At 44.6% G+C, this 25,539-nt stretch overlaps 2 protein-coding genes across 5 annotated transcripts in view; one reads left to right on the top strand and one right to left on the bottom strand.

Annotated features, from left to right (window-relative positions):
* The window catches only part of PISD (phosphatidylserine decarboxylase), a 40,964-nt gene extending 40,493 nt beyond the window's left edge, over positions 1-471 (bottom strand). For both annotated transcript variants that reach the window (XM_044989946.1, XM_044989948.1), the window contains exon 1: positions 363-471. In XM_044989946.1, coding sequence (XP_044845881.1) covers positions 363-412 — 50 coding nt within the window. In that variant the 5' untranslated portion in view covers positions 413-471. The remainder of the gene's footprint in view (positions 1-362) is intronic.
* Positions 472-595: 124 nt separating this feature from the next.
* Positions 596-25,451, top strand: LOC123351096 (melanotransferrin-like). Of its 3 annotated transcripts, none has more exons than XM_044990281.1 (19): positions 596-720; positions 1,606-1,674; positions 5,795-5,941; positions 7,017-7,180; positions 8,467-8,566; positions 9,787-9,963; positions 10,997-11,159; positions 11,272-11,336; positions 12,024-12,181; positions 14,372-14,558; positions 14,708-14,856; positions 15,793-15,883; positions 17,220-17,279; positions 18,229-18,411; positions 19,486-19,642; positions 20,562-20,644; positions 21,994-22,178; positions 22,609-22,795; positions 23,691-25,451. In XM_044990281.1, the coding sequence occupies exons 3-19, from the start codon at positions 5,884-5,886 to the stop codon at positions 23,729-23,731; spliced, it is 2,208 nt and encodes a 735-aa protein (XP_044846216.1). In that variant the 5' UTR covers positions 596-720; positions 1,606-1,674; positions 5,795-5,883; the 3' UTR covers positions 23,732-25,451. The 3 variants fall into 3 exon arrangements, with proteins under 3 accessions (XP_044846216.1, XP_044846214.1, XP_044846215.1); XM_044990279.1 differs by having other exon boundaries at positions 1,606-1,678; positions 5,798-5,941; XM_044990280.1 differs by having other exon boundaries at positions 1,606-1,678.
* Positions 25,452-25,539: the final 88 nt, after the last annotated feature.

Below are 25,539 nucleotides of genomic sequence, written 5' to 3'. Positions count from 1 at the left end.
CCCTCTGCGCTCAGCAGCTTGGGAGGCGGGCGGGTTCAGAGCCCATCTCCACTCTCCCCACCGTGGGGTGACCAGACAGCAAGTGTGAAAAATCAGAACGGCGGTGGGGGGGGGGGGGGGTAATAGGAGCCCCTATAAAAGGAAAAGCTCCCAATATCGGGCCTGTCCCTACAAAATCGGGACATCTGGTGCCCCCACCCCACCGCGACACGTGCTGGGGTCTCCCAGGTGACAGCGAGGGCACGGACCCGCCTCCGGCTGCCAGAGCACGGGCTGGGGCGGTTCCCCACCCGCCCTGCCGGGTGCCCACCTGCCCGCCTCCCCCCCCAGAGCCGCCCGCCTCGGCGGGCCCCTCCCCCTACCTGCTCCTCCGCAGCGCAGCCCCGCACAGCCGCTCCATGGCCGTCGCCATCTTGCAGCGAACTGCCGCACGCCCCGCTCGGGAGGGGGTGCAGGAGGCCGGCAGGGGGAGGGGCCGTGTTCGCACCGCCCCCTGGCGGCGGGCCGTGGGAGCGCAGCCACAGCCGCAAGCGGGGCAGGCCACAAGGGGGCGGGGCCGTCCCTGCCTAGGGGGGGCGGGGCTGTCCCTGCCTGAGGCACAGTAACGTTCTGCCTTTCCCTGACCTCTCTCTCTCTCTCTCTCTGCCCTACGGGCGCAGGCCATTGTGCAAACTCGTATGAGGGCTCAGAACCACCCTGCGCCCTTCCTCCTGGAGCTGGGTAAGTACCGGTATTAGCCCCACTGTACAAAACATGGGGCAGAAAGGGGCTGTAAGTGTCACGCTGTAGCGAGTGAGCGGTGGAGCTGGGACGAGAACTCACAAGTCTAGCTGCCGTGTCACCTTCGCCTAAGCTCTAAAGGATGTTTGCTCCTGTGACATGAAATGTTATTCTACATGGGTGATGAATATTCTTTCCTTGGCCAAGCTTAAACAGCAATTAGCATAATTTCATTTCCAGTGTCTATTTTTTCAACATCACAACAAAGAGCTGCAGAACTGAACATTTGTCATAAGCAGCCCCAAGGAAGCTACATTTCCCCCCCCCCAGCTCCCTGCATCTTCACTATTACAGAACTAATATCTGCACTGAAAATACCTCATCTCCGTCTTCTTTAAACGGAGGGAGCCAAATGCAGCCCGTGTCTCAGAGGTATGACTTTACTAGGAACAGCAGTAAATCATTAGCATCACAGCTCAGTTAGGCCCAGGGTGTCTCAAAGGTGCAAGAACATTTTAAATTGTCTATAAAAGTACCATGCAAGATGGGCCCAGTTGATCCAGTCCCTTAAAGTGAGCAGTTATGTCAGGAATCAATTTGGCTTAGGGTGACTAGATAGCAAGTGTGAAAAATTGGGATGGGGGACAGAGAGGTAATAGGTGCCTATATAAGAAAAAGCCCCAAATATTGAGACTATCCCTATAAAATCAGGACACCTGGTCACCCTAATTTGGCCTAATGTGTATCTCCCATCTGTTATTTCTATAAAGTACAGACTATTATATTGAATCTTTCTTAAAAGGTCCCCTTTCGCCAGCACCAATTACTAGCACTATTATTGTTAGGACATACAGTAACTATACTATAACTCTCTCCACCTTACAGAGCTGGGGGGAAAAATCCCATCCCTTCATGGAGAGCTGGTCTGATGAGGCCAGGGAAGCAAAGACTCAAGTAGGTGAGTAATGCTAAGATTAGAGTTAGCCATCACATGAGCATTTAAAAAAAAAAAAAAAACCAAAAAAACAACCTGCATGTGAAAACTTGCTTCATGCGTGCATGGAGGCAGATGAAATAAGGATAATACAAGATGTATGTCAGAGAGGTGGGCGTGAGGGATTTGGAGTTGCCTGTAATAATGAATTAATATTATGTGTTGACTTGATAATCGTCATACCTAGTGTTTGTAGTTGATGCAATAGCATGATTGTCAGGAAGGGTACCCAGGAAAGGCGTGGGGGTGGATACATATCTCAGCAACCATTTGAGATACAATCCAAAAGCCATTAATTTTGATGTCATAATTTATCGCCTGTTGGACCTGCCACACAGGTTGCTATAGGAGTGACTCAGGCCCTGTGGAGGATGGGAATCAAAAGATCCAGGAGGATTAAGAGACATGCACTTGCCCAAGCAGTGTACAGGTTTTTGAGACTGACACCCAAACTCCAGCAGTTATAATTCTCGGCAAAATAGATGTGTGTGTAGACCTCCTGCTTTAAAATCCTTTTTCCTCTTGTGATATTTTCTTCATACTGTTTAGATTAAACACCACTTTGAGTTAGGAGAGCTACCTGGTCCATATATTCACTGCTGGGTATGAGCTTCTAAAGAGCAGATCCACATGTGAGCCTAGGCAGACCTGTTTTGGTAGGGACAGTCAATACATGGGACACTGCAGGCCAGGGCCCCACTCTCAGAGTGGTAAAAACCATGTGATTCTACCCTAGGAGGGGGAAAGATGGGAGATTTGAGACTAGGCAGAGACCCGAGAGAGTTCAGAGGTGGAGCTAGTCTTGTAACCATGACCATGGGAAAGGTTACAAGGCAACAAATGCATTACAGTATGTGTCTTGGAAGTGCCTTAAGAATAGAGAAAGGAGCAGTGTAGTGCCAATGTAGAAGTGCAAAAGGAGTAAGTGGGGAATGTGGAAGGGGAGGAGCACTAGGAAAATGAATGAGTATAAGAGGGAGTGTATTGGGGGTGGGTGGGAAGGAATACTGGGGAAAATGAATTAGTGGGGAGGGAAGAAAGTGTGCTGGGAAAGTCCATGGCTGGGGGTTGGGTCACTGCAGGAAAACAAACAAACCCTAAGGATTTAGCCTTTTTTTCTCCAGAATACAGGAACTGGAGTATATGTGCCATACCCTGCCAGTGAATAGGAAAGGGTATTGAAGAAATCCCTATTAGCAATAGTTTATGCACCAGCTCAGTTCTGTGACAATGAGTGATATACACCTCTGCTTAAACTCTGTTTTTAATGTAGGCATGATGGCCTAGTGTGCAAATAATAGGGCTAATCATATCCCTTCTAGGATGACTAACAGGTAACCCTTCATTCTAAGTGCTCAGAGAAAGGAGAATACAACTTTAGATAATGTTTTCACCCCTCAGCCATAATACAGAGAAACCTAGATTTGGAGGACATTCATGCTATAACATGAAACAGCAAGACAGGAAAGTAAGTAAAAGCAACGGCTCTAGCCTGAATGCCCAGGTAAGCACAAGGAAATCACTTTTGCCCAGATCTCAAAAGGTATGCAGGCTCTTAATTTCAAAGTAATTCAGGAGACTAATCACAGTTAACAATTAGATTGACTAGCTATATCACTCAAGGCTGTAAAAAATGTCATGACCTGAAAGTCATAGTTATGTTGACCTAACCCCTATGAAGACAACTAGGTTGATGAAAGAATTTTTCCATCAATGTAGCTATCGCCTCGCAGAGAGATGGATTAACTACCTTGATGGAAGGGTTTTTCCATCAGTGCAGGAAGTATCTAGACTATAGGGCCATGGTGGCACAGGTACAGTGCCACTACTGAGGTTATGTAGCAGCTGTCATGTAGATGTACCCTAAATATCTTTGAGAATCTGAGCCTTTTTTATTAGAGTTATTTGTAACTATATAGCAGGTATAAACATTTTTTGAAAAACGTGATTTTTGGCAGTGGCCCTCAGAGATGTTCAGACCCCTGGACCACACAAGTCTCAACCTCAATTTCCCCATCTGTGAGATTGAGATAATTCTTACCTACCTCAGAGGCATAGATGTCCAGTGAAAAGGGAGAGACCTATTCATTTTAAAAGCAAAAAAAAATAATAGCGTTTTCCCAGTGTCTCAGAAAAATGTATTTCAGTGCTTTTTACTAAAGATCTGTTTTTTGTGACTACAGTATTTATCTTACCAATAGCACAGATTTAATTTATTTCTCATGGTACAGAGTGTGTGCTGTTCTCATTTACAGTATTCAACTACTGGTACACTTATGCAGGGAAATTGTGAGGATTAATCGCACAGGCTGATTTTCAAAGAGTAAAAGCCCCAGATATGCAGATATTTTTACACAATTATCTTTCTTTACATGTTTAATTACTCTGCATACCCAAATATCCAATTTGCATATGCAATCAAAATAACTGCACCGGAAAAGACAGGAACAAAAGTCGGGTTCTTACTATTTGTAAAGTACTTTACAGATGAAAAGCACCATCCTGAATTAATAACTCCTCATGCTGCTATACTAGAATGGAAGCTGCAAAGTGAGGCAATGCCAGGTAGGTGTAGGACAGAGATTTAAATTTAATCACCACAACTTCTTCCTGGAGCACTGTGACATTATCCAGGGTACTGTCTGGACCACTGGACAGCTGTGTCCCCTCAATTCTCCAGCCTGGGATGACTTTTACACTGCTTCGCTGTGAAACTAACCACTCCAGGTCTGCTCTCTCTCAGTCTCCAGCATGTAAATCACTCCCAGCTATATTGTACGAGTGCTCTAGCCAGCCACTCCTGAATTATATTACAGATGGAAACCAGCAAATTCCCAGTCCCAGACTTGTCCCCAGAAATGTGAGTCTTGTACTGCCCAGTACCCTCCTTGACAATACAGGCTCATAGAAAGTCCATCATTTCATTAATAGAAAATGATGTGCACAAATCTTGTTATCCCAAATGGTGTTTCCCAAACACTTCAATCCAAACACACTGGCTTAGATAAAACAATAAAACAAGTTTATTAACGACCAAAAGATTAAGTAATGAGGCATAAAAGTCAGAATTTGGCTATAAGAAAATAAAAGGTAAGATGTAACTAATATCTCACTTAAAAAGCTAAAAGTGAATTCAAAGCAAAATGTCTCTCTCGTCAGATGGTTTTGCAGTCTTATCGGATGCCTTTCAGCCAGAACCCCTCCCCCAGTCCAGTGCTCCTTTCCTTGTCTTTCAGACGTTGTGGATGTTGGGGGCAGAGAGAAAGGGAGGAGAGAGAATCTGGGGTATTTGCTCCCATTTCTTATAGCAATTCTCTTATAAGACTCATCTCCAGTTCAGGCAACAGAAAGTCTGTTTGCAAGGGAACCTCCAGCTGTTCCATTACCAAGATGTATATTTCTTGCTCAGACCTTTCTTCCTGCTGAAGAATGGCCTCTTAACCAGGTGATAGTCCATTTGATTATGTTGACACCCAGCTTAGGTGTTGGCTAGCCTTTTGTCTCTGGGGAACTGGTTGAATTGGTTTCCCCAGACTTGGAACATGTCTTATACAATAGAACTTTATAACTTGAGGTACAATGTTGCCACACACATTTTACCAGGACAGTAGTGTTCAGCAGACGACTTTTCAAATGATAGTGCACAAGGCATACTTTTTACAAACTAGATTTTGTACAAAGGGTGAACATTAAGGTACAGACTCACAAGCACAGACAAGGCAACTAATGAGTTCTGTTCAAGGTCCATGTGGTGTTTGTGAACCTAAAGTTACTGCTCGAAGCCTTTGAACAGCAAAAAGTTAGGCACCAGGATATTACATGCTCCCACATTGTGTCTGCCTGAAGGTTGTCAGGATTGTACCTCCAAGAGAGACCTGCACATGGTAGAGCATAAAATACACTAATGCTTTCCATCTATGCCTAGGAATAGGGCCTCTTGCACCTCCTTAATCCTCCTCTCACCTCATGGCTGGCTGCCGTTCCTTCTGCCTGCTCAGACACACCATTCATTTTTCAGTCTTCTCCGTTGTTTTTATTGGTTTCTTGTGCTGATGCCTAACCCCTTTTGTTTTCGGTCAGCAGCTCCAGTCATTGCTTTGGAATCCCTGGTATGAGACAAGAAGAGAAGGCTTCGGGTACAGTGGGATTACTGCTGCATTGTTGTCATCATGAAGGCAGCCACAGCCACCATACTTGTCCTAGCTACCTGCACCCTGCTCTCTTCAGGTAAGACTGGTGCAGAGAGGGAGGGAGAAGGGCAACGGTCATCAGAACATGAACTCTCAGGTACTTAATCCTTGGGGTTTTTTTTTGCTTCTTATGGTACAAAATGGTTGCTGTTAGGTCTGTGTCTATTCTGATTACTTCAGTTCTCATCTGGTATTAGTCTCCCTGTTTGATCTGTGGCACATGTTGACTTCATTAGTGAGCCTTGAAAAAGCTTAATGCAGCTGTTTCTTTGCACTTTATTGCAACGTTGTTTGCTTTGAATAGTTGATGGGACCCGTTTGTTCTCTAGCCCTAACACAGTGAAACAATTTAGGCCTAGCCTACCTCTAAAATTTAGGTCAACCTACCTACACAGTTTAGGACTGTGAATAATTTCTTGCTCTAAGCACTGCAGTTATATCAACCTAACTTCCAGCATAAATGCAGCTAGGTGGATGGAAGTATTCTTTCACCAATCTAGTTACTGCCTCTCAGAGAGATAGATTACCTATATCGACGGAAAAACTCCTTTAGTCAATGTAGAAAGCATCTATGTTTCTGTGCTACAGCTACAATCCCATTGCTGTGCTGCTGTAGTGTAGACATAACCTTTGTATATTTGGAATGGAGCATCTTAGAAACAGGCCCAAGCCGTAAAATTCCCATCATGATCTCAAAAGCCCAAAGTTGGGTAGTGTTTGGATCTAGGGTTTTGGTTCAGCATATTATATATAGTATCTGATTTTTGCAAATGACTACTGATCGGGGTATAGATTTCAAACTCACCCTTAGATCAGGTGGTTGTATTGTTTTGTTTTTGGATCTGGTGCTTTAATGTGGGCCTCTCACTATTGAAAACAGAATCCTAGCACTGAAGGGGTAGTAGTAGGGAAAATAGTCAGGAAATGCTGTTCCAGTTAAATATGAGACTTTCCTTCCTTGGGCACTTTGACCCTAGAAAACAGTCTACTTTTTCCTGTTAAAAAACGAAAAACTAAAATCAGCGATGGTCAGTTTCCTCCCTCCATGTCCCTTCTTCTGAATCTCCCTCTCCACATTTAAAGAGCATGTGTCTTGCCTTCTGATCCTGCAGGGAAGAAGTTCAGATGGTGCACCCTGTCTGACCTGGAGCAGAGGAAGTGTGCTGAGTTATCTAAAACACTCCTGGCTGTCCTACCTCTGGCTACAATAAACTCCTTTGCTAGGGTTTCCTGCATCAGAGCTCAAAATACTCATGACTGTATCGACAAGATCAGGGTAAGTCTGTAGAGAATCCCAGAGTTATCTTAACCCCAAGTCTAGTTCTTCTGTAGTGTGGGGGGTGGAGGGGGTATAACAACTACTAGTAAACAGAATCCATAGGGAAGTGAAATCTAGGCAATCATGGTGATGGTATTTCATATGTGATAAACTACACAGTATCTGGACAGGCAAGAAAAATCCAGGTGATAAAAATCACTTATCAGTGATACAGCCAATGATGAGCCAAAACAGAGATTCTGTTACACCTTTGTAATCCCAATAAGTAAGAGCTGTGTGGGAGCAAATGAGCAAAACCTGTCTCCTCCCTACATCTGTTAAATCATGAAGACATACCAAGAGTCCCCTTTTAGGTTTCAATTCTAGTTCAACTATATTTAACAATTTTTCTGCCCCTCCCCATTTTTAACCTCTAGTTAATCTTTCCTGAACCAAAGAGCTGTCCTTTTTTCAAATAAAAATATCCTTGAATTATAATTTATATGAGATGAGGCAGTAAAGTGACTGGAGGTTTAAGACAACTTTCACTGATGGGATGGTGCTTCTTGTAGTGCTATGTGCATTTAAGGACAAATTCCTCTGGGGAGAAAGGAAAAATATAGCCCTGGCCTTCCTAACAGTACAGTTTTGCTAATGCATCCGAAACCTAACTGGGAAAAGGGAATTCAGTCTTCATGCTCATTCAGCTCTGACTTGGAAAAAAATAACTTGTCCTGAGGTCAGAGAAGAACCGTGTCTCCACCTTTTCATTCACTCCTGAGCTCCTTGTTAATAAATGATAAAGCTATACTTAGTAGGAGCTGCAGATAGTATGATTAAAGAAGGAACCCAGCCTAGAAGTGTCTGAAAGTTTTTTGGGGATGCATGGTGAGGAGAATACTCAGCCACTATTTGTGGATGGGTGGGGGGGAAAGAATGATCTGGAGTGAAATCCAGACCTCACTGAAGTGAATGGGAATTTTCACCATTGACTTCAGCAGAACCAGGGTTTCATCCTTGGGGTGGAAGGATCAAAGGAAAGGTGGAGAAGGGATGTCATCTTGCCACATTAGGCTTGGGAAGAATACTCAGGCTTCATGCAAGATGAGTACTGACACAGACATGTTACATATTTGACAATCAATTCAAATTGACATTCCACCATGCTGAGAAACAGGGATCCAACCAAAACTGAGAAAGCGTTGTGGAAAGTCTGTGGTGAGAGCTCTAGTCTTCATGTCACTCATTGTTCCCCTGGACAGAGGGACTCTCTTAAATGTATTTTTTCTTTACAAAAAAAAAAGGTGAATAAAGCAGATGCTGTCTCCTTGGATGCTGGAGATGTTTATTCTGCTGTGAAGCTGTACGGTCTAACTGTGGTGGCAAAGGAGATCTATGAGGAAGGTAGGTTAGCAGCCAAATACCTGTTTCTAAAATACCTTCACTGTAACCTAATGTTATCACTAAGAGAGAGTAACAGAGAAAGTACTACAGTGGATAACTCTAAGATGACGACAGCCCAGAGTAGTATAGGAGAGTCAATCCTATTCTCGGTGAGAGAAAGTATCTGTAGTGGTTAGAGCAGGGGGTCAGATTCTATTCCTGCTTTGGACAGTAGCTCACTACGTAACATTAAGTAATTTTTCCCATCTCTGCCTCAGTAGCTCTAACTGAGGAGCTCTCACCTATTTCAGAGGGGGTTTGAGAGGCTAAATACAAGTTTGTAAAGCACTTAGAGATAAATGTCAATAATATCCTGCACTTAAAGAACATTTTCCATCCTCCAATCCTGTCCCCAGTACCTATAACCCACCCCTTCCTCTGTCTCTGGAGATCCATTTCCCACTGCATACTGGAGTTCCAAGCCTTGCAGATAGACTGAAGATACATCCCTACCTTTCCCCCTTCTCACAAAGCCCTCACCAAAGACATTGACAAATGGGAGGGAGAAGAGTGACAGGACTGAGCAGCGGGTGGGAGGGTGTTGACTTACAAGAAAGGAGTAAGAACTAAAGCCTGGCCCAGCCAAAACTAAAATTATATGATTGAAAAGATCTGAAGGGAGTAAACCCAAAGGAGAGAGTTGAATTAGAGTGATATCTGGGGAAGTAACTGAGAGAAATGGGATGAAATTAAGGAAGGGAAAAATATTTGGCTGAATATCAGAATCATCATGGAATTAAGAGGTATTAGGCTGTGGAAGATTCAGAAGGGAAGCAAGTGCCAGAAGCCCCACTGGTTGCAGAATCTGAAACTAGATGGCACAAATGCTCAGTGCAATGTTTCATAGAAAGAAGGCTACATTGGCCTTGGATAGATGGACTGGATTTTCTAATAGACCTTTTCCATCTCTAAATTCTATATTCCTTGCTTTGCATGTTGGTAGCTCTTGGCTAGGCGGTAGGGTCTTGGCCAACTGGGCAATGACGTAACCAACAGAATGTTCCTTTCGGACCAACTCTCCTTTCCCGGCTTATGCTGGTAACTGCATTTCTTACATTTTATTTGAGACTTTTTCCTTAGCCCTGGCACAGAGATCCTCGCATCGCTGTGCACTGCCGCAGTTGTCCTAAGTTTATGAAAGCGACCGTTAAATTCCTGCATCTCCCCTTTCCCATCATTAGGGAACTGTGTGTTTGCTGTGGCCATTGCCAGACGAGGAACTTTGAGCATCCAGAGGCTAAGGGGGGTGCGTAGCTGCCACAATGGAGCCAGGTGGACGTCAGGCTGGAACATCCCACTGGGCTTCCTCCTGGCTAGGAATGAGCTCCTCTGGGATGAGGATCAGCCTCTGAGCCAAGGTGGGTGAGTGGACGGTGACAGACACCTCGGGGCCAAGCTCCTGCCTGAGTAAAGTGGTGGCAGGTGTAACACCTACTGAACTATATGGAACACACCAAGACCAAAGAGCCTCTGGGTTGGTGGACCAAATATCCACTTGGGGAACCTTAGCCACTTGCTGCTAGCCCTCTTCTGCCAGTGCCTTTTCAGTGATCCCTCACACAACAGAAAAGCTGTGTTAGCAAGAGCAACAAGAAACACCAGTGTTCTGTATTCAATGGGAGGGTGGGGGAAGGGAAGCATTGTCCAGTAGCTTCTTCGTCTTACCTTTCTATCGTGCCTTTAATTCCAAAAGGATCCCAAAGCCTTTGACAAATGACGGGCCTGATTCTTCACTCAAATCTCACCAAAGGGAGGATTGGATCCTAATAATAAAAAATAATAATAATTGGAGATATACCAATCTCCTAGAACTGGAAGGGACCTTGAAAGGTAATCGAGTCCAGCCCCCTGCCTTCACTAGCAGGACCAAGTACTGATTTTTGCCCCAGATCCCTAAGTGGCCCCCTCAAGGATTGATCTCACAACCCTGGGTTTAGCAGGCCAATGCTCAAACCACTGAGCGATCCCTCCCCCCTGCGGCTGCCCAGCACCAGTGAAGTGCAGCCACCTTTGGGGTGGAGAGTAGCAATCATCTGTGGTATAGCAAGTACACAACAGTGAGCGGAGGCTGGTCAAAGACTCCAGGTTCTTACTGAAAGTGCCACAGATTCTTTAATGAACACACAGAGCAGACAGGGCCCTGTTTTTAAGGGTAGGGGCCCCCATGCAGTAAGTGCACAAAACCGAATTTAACTCCCTCAGAAGAAAGAAAGATGGACTTGACCCAACCAGGATTTGACTCTGTAGTTTCAGGAAGTATTTCATACCTGAAGCTTAGACAACCAAGCTAGCCCTACTGGAGACTAATAACTTTTTACAAGTAGCATGTAAGGAATGCTACAGTTATCTCTTCCAGCCTTTGCCACTTGACTGTTTTTCTTATGTCTATAGTGATCAGTCAGTATTTCAATGCCAGCTGCATCCCAGGTGTTGGCGTCACCTCCCCTCAGCTCTGTGCTCTCTGTCAAGGACCGAAATCCTACGTTAGGAACAAGAACCACTTCTGTGACACCAGCAGCAGTGAGCCCTTCTACGACTCTGAGGGAGCCTTCAGGTGACCTCATCCCCACTCTGCTTGCATTAGAAGTGGCTTTGGGGGGAAGAAGGGATGGCGGGAGGAGAAAAGCAGGTTTAAGTGCTAATGGATTGTGTTAATCTCTCTGCAGGTGCTTGAAGAATGGAGTAGCAGATGTTGCTTTCCTAGATCACTTAACAATAATGAATGGCACAGGTAAATCCAAGTACTCCGATTTCTGTTGCCCTGCAACTTGTAGTCTTTTCTACATGGATGCTTTGGGGGGAAGATGCCTAATGCATTATCGATTCCAGTTTGAGTTTAATCTAGGCAAGCAGCTCTTGAGGGTATGCCTCAGATCTCCAAGAGTCAGAGGGAAATGGAGAGTGGACAGTTAGGAGGGGAATGGTGGCTCACAGGAGATGTTCCTTGTCAGAACCACCAAAGCTTTCCATTTTTGATTATTGCCTTAGCTCTCAGCTGGCTGAAGAAGTCACTATTTATACAGCATGGCTGATAGTATATAATAAGGAACCCTTTAAAATTCCATGGGTACTTCTGCTAGAGGAGCAGTCATTGGCCAGGCTTTTTACATCACCAAAAATTTGCATCACATTCCCAAGGTCAGTTGTTTGAAGGGATCTAGCAGCTTCTTTTTCTTTAAAGAACATTTAAATTATTCCTTCTCAGAAAGCATTTCAAATTCCCCAGCCAATGTCTTTGTGCTTGAACATCTCTTTGGTAAGGGGAGCAGCACAGAGAGAAATCTTCTCTGCTGACAGTTGGCATTTACTGTCCTGCTTGGGCACTGAGACTTGCATCAGGCTCCCTTGAAAAATGCTGTCTCTCCTCTGCCAGGCTGCATTTCACTTCACAGCTTTGATAGCTGCCCTGTTGTTTTAGATTCAGACCAAGAGGAATATGAGCTCTTGTGTCCTGATGGATCCACAGCGAAGCTGAGTGCCTATGGCACCTGTAACCTGGGTCGTGGGCCTGGGCGTGCCATCATCAGCCGCCACAACTTCCAGAAGATCACCAAGAAATTCCTCACCCTGATCCAGGTAATTTGGAACTGCTAATGAGGTTCTAAGCCCTCTCCAGGTGTAGATGGAATGAACTAGACTGCAGGTGTTGAGGTTGTTCTGGGACATCCAACGTTGTCATCTAGGACAGGTACCCTGGTGAGAGTTCCAAAGGCTATTGGAGAGAGAGGGTGAGTGCGCACAGCCTTTAAAGTTAGATCAGAGTATCAAAGTAATACAATCTAGGAGAGAGAGGGCAAGAGCGGACGTCTCGCTCTGCTCTCCAGGATACGAACAGGTGCTCAGTGTAAATCTGGAGAGATCTTCGCTCTCGCTACATCCCTCCATTTGCTATTAATGTGGGGAGGGTGAAGATGTTTAGATAGTAAGGTCCAGATCCTCAAACATATTTAGGTATCTAACTCCCACTGAAGTCAATGGGAGTTAGGTACCTAAATATCTATGGGGCTCTGGGCCTAAAGGCTTTGGGGAAGGGACCATTTTTGTACAGCATGTATTAAAATCAGTGCTTCATCCTGACTGGGGCCTCTGGGAAGGAGTCTCAATTCCCAGTTCCAAGCCTGGACTCAAATCCGAGGGAAAAATAATCTGAAACATATTGAAGAGGTAAGTGCTTGGAAAGCGGTAATGCCATATATTAGGGGGATGTAATTTAATAGTATGGGCTTGGACCGCCCTTGTGGGCGCAGGAAATGCAGGTTGCCATTTCTTTGCTCACAGGGGCAGCTGCACTCAGAGGGGAGATTCACCCATGGGGGAGCTTTAAACTTCAGCCAACTTCTGGCAGCGTCTTCCTGGGATACACACAGAATTAGAGAGTCTTCTAGGTCTTTTGCCCAGCCACAGCCATTTTGCAGGGTATGCCCTCTAGTTGCCAGGTCCTCATCTCTCTTCCCATCCCCCCCAAATAGAACAATGGGGTTATGGTGCTACAGTCCCAAGCTCTATCCCTTCCAGGTCAGGTTTCTCCCACCACAGACCATCACCTGTGCTCTGCTGATGCACTGAAGCAGGCGCTGGGTGTATAGCTTGACTAGGAGATGAGTAAATAGGGGGCAGTAACAACATCTGAGTACTTAAGACTGCAAATGCTCAGGTGAGAGGAGAGTATCAGGGGGTAGCCGTGTTAGTCTGTATCCACAAAAACAACAAGGAGTCCGGTGGCACCTTAAAGACCAACAGATTTATTTGGGCATAAGCTTTCGTGGGTAAAAAACCTCACTTCTTCAGCATTTAGTCTTAAAGGTGCCACCAGACTCCTTGTTGTCCAGGTGGGAGGAGTTACGTAAGAGTAACAAGGAATCCTGGCTAACAATTACGCAAGGGAAACTATAGGATGAATATCAGGAAAATCTTCTTGACAGCAACATCCATTAGACTCTGGAATAGTCTCCTAAGCAAAGTGACCAAAGCGCCATCCCTTGGAGATATTTAAAATTACAAGGCACAAAGCACTGACTGAGGAACCATCCTGCCATGGCCCTGGGGAGATAGCTAGGTCTCCTCTAGCTCTAATCAGATTCACTCCTAGAAGCTCAGGTAGGAGTGAGCAGTGGATGGGGAGAGGCCAGGCCATTGAAATTGAAAGAAGAAACAAACAAGGTCTCCTTCCCTTTAACCTCCAAGTGCCCACCAATGTGAATTATTCAGTTTGTCATATGGTTCAGGGACTTCTGGGTGCAAGCCCTTGATTACTTCTCCATCCCCATATTTACATTTCCTAGTGGATAAATAATGCTTGTTGCCTCCGCCTCCAGGCATCTCATATTAATTCAAAGCTGAACACCATCTACATAAGATTTAAGAAAGTTCTTACAAACCTCCATATCCTGCCCCTGAAATAGCCCAGGGTAAGTGAATAATTTAACCAAAACAGATACATATTATGCTGTAGTCTGGAGCTCCTGCCTGGACAGTTGCAGACAGCAGGCTCCCCTACTGGAGCAGAAAATGAGCATCAAAGCAAACCATGATCATCCAGATGAGACAGGAGAAGCAGCAGTTCCTCAAATAACTGGGTCCCAGACCATGTAGGGATGGAAGCCAACACCTAAGACAGATGCACAGAGGGTTTCCCCTAATCCCAGCGAGTGTTAGAGTTCTGAGTAGTTGCCATGACTCTAGACAGAGGAGGTGTAGCAACAAGGCTGCTAGTCACAGAGGAGACAAGCAGCATCTCTACAGCTAAAGCCATTGTACTTTTCCTAGCATCTCTTTGGGCAGAATGGAAAAGAAAGGGCCAAGTTTGAGCTCTTCACTTCAGTGCCATTCAGGGGGAAGAACCTGCTGTTCCGCGATGCCACTCAGCACCTGCAGCTGCTCAAGGACAAAGCAGAGATCTCCCACATCCTTGGCCTGGACTACGTAGCCCTCTTGAAGGGACTAGGCCATGAAGGTGAGAGCTCTCCCAAGGGAATGGGATAAAGAGGCCCCCACCCCCTCGCAAGGGGGAGACATGAATAGACCCAAAGAAGCCAGTTGGTAAAGACAGCTCAGTACATGGGTGGTGCTAACCCCATTGCACTCTCTTTTCTGCTGCTGCAGGGAGCTCACTGGACAACAGTGTGGTACGCTGGTGCTGCATCAGCAATGCTGAGCTCCGCAAGTGTGAAGAGTGGGCCCTGAACATCAAATCTGACCCCCTGGTCTGCGTCCAAGCTGCTTCAATGACCAACTGCATTGAGTTGATCAAGGTAAGAACCTAATGGAGTAAATAGGAATGCAAGGCACAGGCATGTCTGTTCTTGTCCCAAACACCTGGGGGCAATGGAGATAAACCAACCAACAGAAGCACTGCAGAGAATAAGACCAAGGGGTCCTCAGGACCCCCGCAGCCACTGGGGTATGGGAGAGATAGGCACTCAGTTACATAGGTTATGCAGGTTCTAAATTGTCACTGTCACAATTTCAGGGTTAACTGCACCTTTGACACCACCTGTCCTGGTCTTCAAGGGCACCTACTTAAGGTCTCAGGCTCTCAGCCGTCACCTCTTTGCATCTCTCCCTCCAGACAGAGGGTTTACACTTGCAGTCCCTCTGCACCTCACTGTGATTCCTCCAGCAGGTCTGACTTGTAGTCCTGTATCTGTTGTTAACCTTTCTCCATAGGCTACACAACAGTGCAGAACAGTTATCAACTAGCCTTCACACAGCAAAATACATTCATTTTTAGGTAAAAGTACTAGAGGAAAATGTATAAAAATCAACACACATTCCTATATGTATGCTAACAGCTTATTAGAGGTCACCTATTGGTCCTAGTAGGCCAAAGTTTTTCCAACCCTTCCACAAGGTCCTGCCCTTTTATGACTTAAAAGAAGGCTGAAAGTTAGTTCACACTCGGCCTTCTGACACCAAAAGCCTTTTTTTGTTTGAATCTATGAAAAACAGGATTGAATTAGTCTACACAAGGTTCCCCAGGGGATGGTACCTCGCTAGAGTTTTTTCATCTTAGTGACTCACCTTAATCACCCCCTATAGTTTTTAGTTCCTAAAGAAACGGTGGTAGCCCTCCTTCATGGAGTAGAACACAATCATGCATAAATGTAATACGGTGGTCCCCAAAGATACTGCATGGGGTTGCAATATTGGTCACAGTCCCACGTGTTACTCTCGGATATTGTTGGCAGAGTAATGAGGCCGATGCAGCCACGCTGGATGCCACGCATGCCTACATTGCAGGGATATGTGGGCTGGTCTCAGTAGCTGCAGAATGTTATGGTGAGTTTTCTGTTCCACGATAATCCCGGGGGTGGGGAACAAAAAAAAGGCAGCACAAGCTACCATTAAAAACCTGGTAAAATTGCCACATAGCTGTGTGCCTAGCTGCAAAGGCAGGGGGATGGGAGCCAAAAGATCTGAATATTCTTCCTAGTTCTTCCACTGACTGGCTGTGAGCTCTTGGGCAAGTCGCTTAATCCATGCCTCAGTTTCTCCACCTATAAAAGGAAGCAGTTATACTGCCCTGCCGCAAGAGAGGAGCTGCAAGTCTCTAAGTGATTCAGAAGCCTTGGATAAAATGCTGTAAATGCAAAGGATTATAGAAATTAATGGATGGGGTGCAAGATTCTTAGCTTTGAGAAACCAAAATCTAGAGGAAGCTGCATCTCCCCAGGAACTCTTGAGGTAAATTTACAATGCAATGAAAGACCTGTGGCTGGCCCATGCCAGCTGACTCAAGCTGCAGGGCTATAAAATTTCAGAGTAGACATTCAGGCTCTGGCTGGAACCTGATCTCTGGGACCCTCCTACTGAAACCAAATATCTACACTGCAATTTTTTAGCCCCAAATCCCAAATCAGCTGAACCAGCCTCAACTGTGCTGCAGGTCTTTTATTACAGTGTAGACATACCTTCAGTGGTGGGAGGAAAACAACTTTTTTCTGCACCTGTGACGTCCATGACACCATATCCATTTTGGGAACAGGGAATTAATAATTGGAGATATACCAATCTCTTAGAACTGGAAGGGACCTTGAAAGGTCATCGAGTCCATCCCCCTGCCTTCTCTAGCAGGACCAATTTTTGCCCCAGATCCCTAAGTGGCCCCCTCAAGGATTGAACTCACAACCTTGGGTTTAGCAGGCCAATGCTCAAACCACTGAGCTATCTCAGATTTTAAACCCTTCTCTGATCCAGCATGGCTGGGAAAGGGAGAAGTCCATGATCTGATACTTGGGTATGAGGAAGAAAACATTCCCATATTCTAATTCTTCGTCTAGCTGAGCAGAGTCCCTCTGTCTCAATAACAGTCAGTGTCATTAGATCCCCTGACTGAGTAAATGCTCACTGCCTGACCCACAAGCCACGTGCACTTAATGAGTGCATTTTTCTATGGCGGGAATGCTGGCAATGTGAGCCCTGGAATAGGCCATCCCTCCTCCCCCTGATTAGACACTCCACATGCATCTTTCATATACACGTGTGGCGTTCTTTAGTGATTATGTTGGTATCTAGTACATGCTCAGTGCACACTGAGCAGCCAGTCACCAGTTCTTGTATATATGGTTTTGGGTTTTCAAACATCACTCTGCTCTTGCTTGTCTCTCCTGCCCAGGAGAGGGGTGTGCCCCAGCTGCTGGGAGAACAAAGAAGCCGACCCACCTTGCAGATAAAGGTAATGGAGGATCTTTGAGGTTTGGGTTTCTACTTTAAATTAAGTGAAGTGGCTCCACCAGGATGCTCAGAGCATGTCTACACTTATCTCTGGAGTGATCGATTCAACGGGTCAATTTATCGCATCTAGTGAAGATGTGATAAAATCGACCACTGAGCACTCTCCCGTCAACTCCGGTACTCCACTGGAGTGAGAGGCACAGGCGGAGTCGATGGGGAGTGTCAGCTGTCAACTTACTGCAGTGAAGACACCGCGGTAAGTAGATCTAAGTACGTCGACTTCAGCTACGATATTCATGTCGCTGAAGTATGTAGCTTAGATCGATCCCCCTCCCTAGTGTAGACCAGGCCTCAGGCAACTCTGCTGGGATAAGACAGGATTCTTAAGACCTGTGAAAGTGAGGTGACTCCCAACTACTCAGCAGAGCAGCTAACAGCAATTGCAGGGCTCTGCTGGTTCATACTTTACCCCCACTGAGCTGTGATGATGTCATGCAGCAGACGCTTGAACTTCAGCCAAAAAACCCAAACCCTTTCAAACAAGGCTCTATTAGGGATAGAGGAAGGTTAGGAGACACAAAGAGGAGTTCTCGCTGTACGTAGAGGTAGTGATGGTACCGTGCCGAGTTGCAGCTGTTGAGACTAACACTAGCATAAGGGGTGTGCGCGCACTGGTTCTGGAAGGAGGAGAATCCTTCTGTCTGGGGGCTAGAGGCTTCACTGTCCCAGGCAGCAGGGCCAGGGCTGGATTTTTGTGGCCCAGAAGACAATACAGCTCTCAGTTTCCTGCAACTGAAAGAGCTCAGTACAGAGGACAAGGGAAGGGGAGGCAGGAGTATCATTTTAGGGAGGATACAACCGGTTCTAAAACTTACTTTTAACATGGAGATTGTGCCCGTCCAAGATGTCTTGCTGTCTCAGTCTAACTGGTGGTTGTCATTGTCACACAGCACTGCCACCTGTCTACACTGTAGCCCTGGCAAAGAAGAATGCCGGGCATGTCAATATCCATAACCTGAGGGGACGGCGTTCCTGCCACAGTCACCTGTACAGTCCTGGGGGGTGGCTGCTCCTCTCCAGGTACACAGTGGGGGCTCTGGAGAACAACACTGTGAACTGTGATATCAGCTCTGGTAAGGACTGCACCAGAATATCTACCAAGTGGACAAATGATGGTGCCAAGGGGGTCTGGGAAAGAAGGAGGGAGGGAGGGGGAAAGAGTGGAAGACTTCAGTCATTCGTACACATCACTTATGACATTCACCTTTGCTCCACTATGTCCCTCCAGAATACTCTCCTGGTCTAAAGGATTTCTAATGGGAGCACTGCTAATTAACCTCGACATCTGAAAATATTTATAATGTGCTTATCACCACAGTATGTTTAAAAATATTAAATACTGTCTATAAGAGACAGATACCCATCCTCCCCAACAACTGCCCTCCATGCCAGCTTTAAAACCCAAAATCTAATACCTGACCAAAGTGTCTTGCACCATGCTCTGAAGGTTGGCGGATTCTGTCTGTAATGGGTCAAGTGTTAGGAACTTAACTGCCCTCAGTGTGGCTAATTAAAACTTCCAGCTATTGGTAGGTGAGCAGCATCCCTGTCTGTAGGTAATGTGATGCAGTCAGTATCCCCCACATACACAGACAGCCCTACTCACCTGCAAGGTTTAGTTTTACTTATTTGCTATCTGCCATTCTCCCTCACCCAAGGAGAAGTTAATTTGTGAACTCTTTTACGGTAGGTCTTAGAGCATACCTACTCAGTGGATAAAGTGTCTGGTCCTCTAATGTTAGTAGCTGGGTGAGACAAGGAGACAAGCTCGGGAAATGCAAACTGTCTTACAATGGAGAAATACAAGTATCAGAGGGGTAGCCGTGTTAGTCTGGATCTGTAAAAAGCAACAAAGAGTCCTGTGGCACCTTAAAGACTAACAGATGTATTGGAGCATAAGCTTTCGTGGGTGAATACCTACTTCGTCATATGCCTGTAATGGAAATTTCCAGAGGCAGGTATAAATATACAGGCAAGAATCAGTCTGGAGATAATGAGGTTAATTCAATCAGGGAGGGCGAGCCCTCTTCTAGCAGCTGAGGTGTGAACACTGTGGAGAAATACAGTAGCAGTCCCTGTCCTGTATTAGGAAAGAACATATTTTGAAATGCCCCACATTGACTAACCTCATCTCTTCCTTCTCTTAGCTTACCAGAGTTACTTTTGGAAGGGTTGTATGCCAGGAGCAGACAGGAACCTATGCAAAGTCTGTATTGGAGATGGTGAGATGGAAGGGGCGAAAGTGTCCAGCAGGTGTGCTGCGAATCATAACGAACGCTACTATGGAAACATAGGTGCGCTCAGGTAAGTCCCTCTGTTTGAGGCAAGGATGCAGCATAAAAGCATGACCCAGAAATGGCTCATTTCTTTTGCCTGCAGGTTTCCTAGGAAGGACTCTTATTTAAAAGCTGGTGACCGTAAAGATTGCCTTTGGGTCAGCGTATTTTATTTCAACTGTGATTGCTATGGGACTGCTCAGCTGGCTGGCGATTTAAAAGTTATATAGCCATTTCTAATGGCAAACTAGACAAGATAGTGATTCTTAACTCAGAATCCACTAATGATACTTGGTGCCCAAACCCAAGCCTACTCGGAGACCAACTGAAGGGATAATAGTTGCTCCACAGGGTCAGCCGGCACAACTGGTGTGGAATTTGAGCAAGTAGTAGTGCAGGATATGAAAGGCAATTATGTAGGGAGGGAATCAATCCCACCACCTAATGGAAAGAGAATATAAAATAAACTGGAGACAGAGAAAGCATAAATAGAATGTTCCAATCTCTGTATTTACAATTAATGTAGTTGAATAGTATTAGTTTGGCAGCCCTAGAGACAGAAATCCAGATGCAATATGGTTTTGCAAGCTGCTTTATACTGCCCTGCCAATATGCCTCAACTCCAGTTTGGGAGTCAGCTTTAGGAATGAGGAGGTTATTCAGTCTCCATGCCCACTGAGACTTTGGCCTGTTTGCTGAGATTGCCAGCAAGGAGGCAAATAGTTATTTGTAAGAGACACTCGTTCCCCAAGACCAGCACTGAGACCACTAACTCATTTCACACAGATTATCCAGTTGTTTCAGCATATGGTGGTAGCTTTTGGCAATCAGTGACCTAGACTAGACTCAAATTAGTATCCAAAACCTTCAGTCATCTACTGCTCCCAGAAGTTCTAGTCTCGCAATCTGGTATTGCTCTCTCAAACTATTGCTTTCCCTTGCACTAGGTGTCTAGTCGGCAGTCCCAGTGGAAGGAGCTTTGGGGACGTGGCTTTCCTGGAACATCATAACCTGCTCAAGAATATTGAGAGTGAGATTCAGTTTGTCCCATCCTTTGAGAATTTCAGCTGGTACCAAAGTTTCTTCCCACACAATGATCATGATTCCAAAACATCCACATACATAGGTCTAATCTGAGCATGCAGCTGTTTTGTCTGGGTTTAAAATCTGCATTTGAATGCTCCAATAAAGCACAAGATTAAATTACAATTTAGTTTGAGGGGGAAAGAGGGAAATAATCAGTGACAGCAGGAAGATAGGGAGAAACAAGACTTGGAAAGTGCCCATTTGGGAAAAAGGCCCCTTAATAGCTTCAGAAGACCCATTGATTCCCCCTGCCATCACAGCCTTGTCCAGAGACTAGTATAATTGTAGTAGTAGTTGTATACCTTTATGCTTGACCAGAGAGTGAAGAAAATCAGGGTAGTAAGGTAAGAGATACCACAATATATGCTGAAGTGTAAAACCGTTGTTTGTGCTGGGAAATGCTCTGTGGCTCCTACAGACTCTACATGACAAGAGAACTGATCTGACTTTATCATGTGTTATATTTTGGACACAAGAACAGTGCATATAAATAGCTACAAAATCTCACTACTGTCCATGTGAAATTAGCTACTTGTCTAAGTTCTCAACTAAGTTACTGTAGAAATGGCAAAAAGCAGAGCAGTACAACGGACAGAAGGGCTGCCAACTGGCATGTTTTAAAATGAAAGTCAATTTTGGTTAGAGTAGCTTAAAATAGAAAAGCTTTGAAACCCCCAAACACTCCTTTTGCCAATCTTAATAGCAGATAAAACAGATCACAGCCTGGGGCGGGAAGGAGAAAAGGAAACTTCATTTTCATTTGGCCTTACAAACCACTAAGTAGAGTCTTCCCAAAAGCACATTGAAATTTCTGCAGTCTAAATTCCAGAGAAAGGTGTTTGTAAGACACTGTGTAGTCTTTCCGAAGAGATACATGTCTGCATAAGGAATTGGACCTCTATTAGAGCATACACACCGATTAGCAGTTTCTGCAGAGCAGTTAATGGCTGAATGGTCATAGAGACTGAATTAACTTTTCTCTAAGAGGTCTTTCCAGCTGCAGGTTAAGATGGATTGATGGGCTGATATGGCATTGATATACATTGCAGTTGTCGCAGCCTACAGTCACTGAAGTACAAAGCCTCCCTACAGAAACTCCAATGTGCCCACTATACATCCTCTATAGATGACTGGGGCAAGTTGTACTTTTTGGACACAGTGCACTGAGAGTTTTTCCTTTCCAATGCTAATACTCTGCATGGGATTTCACCATGTCTCAACTGGGATCTAGCTGATGGTGTGGACACAGGATTTACTGAGCTCAACTCTATTGCCTCTCCATCTCTTTTACAGCTCTGCAAAGCTCAGGTTGGGCTATGGGTTATACCCTAAATGACTTTGAGCTGTTGTGTCTGGATGGAAGGCGTGTCGCAGTCACAGACTGGGCAGACTGTAACCTCGGTCCTGTTCCTCCTAACATAGTTATGACTCGACCAGTGACTACCACCAAGATCTATGGCTTCCTGATGAAATCCCAGGTAAGGCAGAAGATGGAAAGGATTGTTATCCTGTTCTGGTTACACACTACTGAAAACCCCATCAAGGTCCAGAGTCCAAAACCTGCCAAACAAAATAAGAAATAAAAGTACCTCCACAGCTAGCACTAAAGGTTTAAGACTGCACAGGAGACTAATGAAAAGACCATTCGGATTCACTAAAGGAGAGTTTCAGCACCAGTAGCTCCTACATCATGATCATATTCTTGCTGAGAAACAAGCCTCTGTGGTGTTGCAACAGACAATGAGTTAACATGCAGGAGGAGACTGCAAGAGCCCCAAATAAGGCTAGCACTAGCTGAATCCTACACATCTTTCTCTACGTGAGGTTGCTACATGGCTGAAAATTCACCTGCTTCATCTATTTTGTTTTCTGCTTTCTGAGTTTTTTCTTCTTTTCTTTTCTGTTAAGGAAACTCTGGAAACAAATCTGGATTCTAGGTTCCATCTGTTTCACTCACAGAAGTATGGAGAAAGTGATCTGCTCTTTAAAGATGCTACTCAGTATCTTGTTCACACAAGTCACCTGGGCTATCAGTCAATTCTTGGAGAGCCCTTCTTTCAGCTGGCAGAATCTGTGTTTAACTGCACACATGCAGGTAATGTGATGTAGTTCATGTTGAGCTAGAACACACAACCTTAGACGCATGCCTGGACAGTAACTGTCAGCTCCCTACTGACAAACTCATTTTTGCTAGTTCAACTTCTGCTAGGGAGTTCCCCCAAAGCCAAAACTCCTTACAGCAACCTCTGCCCGTGGGCACTGGTATGTGAGTGTTCAATGGAGCTTCCTCACAGACAACATTGTTAAAATAATCGTTGCCATCAGCTCCCAGTAGACACAGCACTTCTGCAGTAACACCCATTGACTGCACGGTTTAAAAGATTCTCACACTATGGAGAGACAGTGAATACAGTACAGTGAATAGCTAAGCAGGTTATAGTTTAATCTTGTGGCTAAATTCAATGACAGTGTAAAGCAAGCACAGGTTTACTGAAGACAGGTCCATTTATACCAGTTGTGATTTTGCCCCTTGTTGCCTCTTGATCTCCACAGACCAGCTCTGTGGCTGGGGGGTGGGTAGGAAAAAGAGTCACTTATTTCTTACTTGGAGATGCCAAGGTTGGGGGAGAGAGGTCAGTTTTTTACAGTTAAATTTTTTATTTTGCCTTTAAAAGGGACAGTGTCACACTGAATTATTAAAAAACAAACTCTTTTCAATAGTATGGCTGGAGAATTTTAAATTACTATAAAAATCTTGTACAAAGCTACTGAGAGCAATATCAAAGCATGCAACTGGCCATCAACAAAACCAATGAAGCCAACTATATATAAAGTGCTGTTAAAGGCAGAGTAAACAAACTGAAAATAAAAAGATTCATACTAGCATTTCAGTTTTATTGACCTTAGGTGCAGTATGTATGAACTGTTCAGACAGAACTGTAATTTTATAGTTGAGAGTTTTAATTAAAACACTGTATTTTGATTTATAGACATCTTAGAATTCTGCAAACAGGATATCTGCACATCTTAGATATGCAGACATATCTACAGACGCAACACACAGAAGTTCCACAAGACATCCACCACCGCCACCCAAGTTGAAATCAAGAGATGCCAAGAGGATTTTCACCACTTGAGACTGGCTATTTTCTGTTTCATAGAAGCAAGAGAGACCTCATTTAAATACAGAAAAAAAATGAACCTTGCAGTTACCTTGCACCTACTAATATATATGCTGATAATGCTGCTCAAATGTCACTCCCTTTTCCTATCCAGAAGCGCTGCCTATTACCAACGTTCACTCCACTTGGTGTGGAGTATGGCATCATGTAGAGCAGTACAGATCAGACAGCAAACCTTGGGACTGGGCCAGTGGTATCAGAAAAGCAGCACCAGCAATTAAGATCAAAACTCCTCAGTATTTCCAGTTTAAACCCCACTCCCCACCCTCACAATTCAGCATCTTTATAAGAAGGACAAAGGCCACGCTGTAGGCCACATTGGGCCTAGGAATTATTCCTCCCTTTACAGACCATGTACATAACAGAGGTTATTGCCTCATTCCCCTAACACGTTTTCTTTATACTACATTTCCATTTAAAACAACTTGTTATCTGAGGTAACTGCAACATTACTTTTATATGCATAGATCTTGTTATAGTTAGCCACTACACACGACCTATATATTTACATCTAGCATAGACAAGCAATAAGTGTATCCATGTCTGCTATGAATAGAGAAGGGTTTATTTCTCTTCTGTTTGTATGACCAACCAAGAATGTGTCCCAAATGAATCAATACTTATCCCTTAGCAAATTAACAATCTAGAATGAGTAAGTTTCTACCATCAGAACCAGGTTCCTATATTCTTAACAGGAGGTGAGGATGGTGGGAAGGGAACAACAATGGAGTTCCCATTCTTGTCCAAAACAGCAGTACTTAACAAGGTATTTCTCATGACTGAGAATAATCTAATTTGTGTTCATCCAAACCTTAGGGAACCTTCTCACAATGTATATGGTTAAACTGTATGCTTTTTACAAGAGGAGGTGCTGGAACACAGTGCAAGGTCTCTGAAAAAGAGTGTTGTCTTGCGACACATTATAGTTCACATTAACTTTAAGAACTCAGTTGCAACCTTGTGGAACCATTGTACATTACCAGGCAAGAGGTTGATTCCTGACCCATTCTCTTCATTAGTTAGAATGGGCTGGGAGTGCTGCACAGGCAGCCTCATTAGCCCAGGGTGCAGAGACCATCACCATTCAGCAGGATATTAAGAGTGGCAAAACAAATCCAAGCCAGTCCTCTTCAGACAGATGATGGGAAATTTAAGTAGGGATTGTGAGAGAAAGTTAGTTTCATTAGTTGTAATTTTTGTTTCCCATAACAGAGGACATCCCTTGGTCTGGACATTACTCTTGGACAGGGATCTTTGTGTTCTCTGCAACATCATTTCATCAAATTCTGCAGCAAGAACTCCTAGATCAGATAACAAGATGAACATATTCTGTTGCTATGAAATATTCTTCATTTCCATCCCCTCCCATTTCCACTGAGTTTAGATTACCCTAAACTACCCAAGGGAGGAGTAAGAAGTGAAGGCTAGCCTGGTGCATTATCTGGAGAACAGCACAGGATGTGAGGTCATGGGAGCCATGCCACTTAGCATAGCAAAAAAAAAAACCACACACAAAACTTGAAAATAATCATTGCTAAAAATCTCTCACCTTTTTTTGGTCACCGAGTATTTGACTATGAAGCATTAGTCAAAAATACTGATGGATATAAAATTTGTTGATAAGAATGTCAACATTTTTGCTGTATTCTCTCTAGGT

Source organism: Mauremys mutica, chromosome 16 (genome assembly GCF_020497125.1).
Source record: "Mauremys mutica isolate MM-2020 ecotype Southern chromosome 16, ASM2049712v1, whole genome shotgun sequence".
Classification (NCBI taxonomy): Eukaryota; Metazoa; Chordata; order Testudines; family Geoemydidae; genus Mauremys; species Mauremys mutica.
Note: the sequence above shows the minus strand (reverse complement) of the source record. Positions and strands in the feature narration are given on the sequence as shown.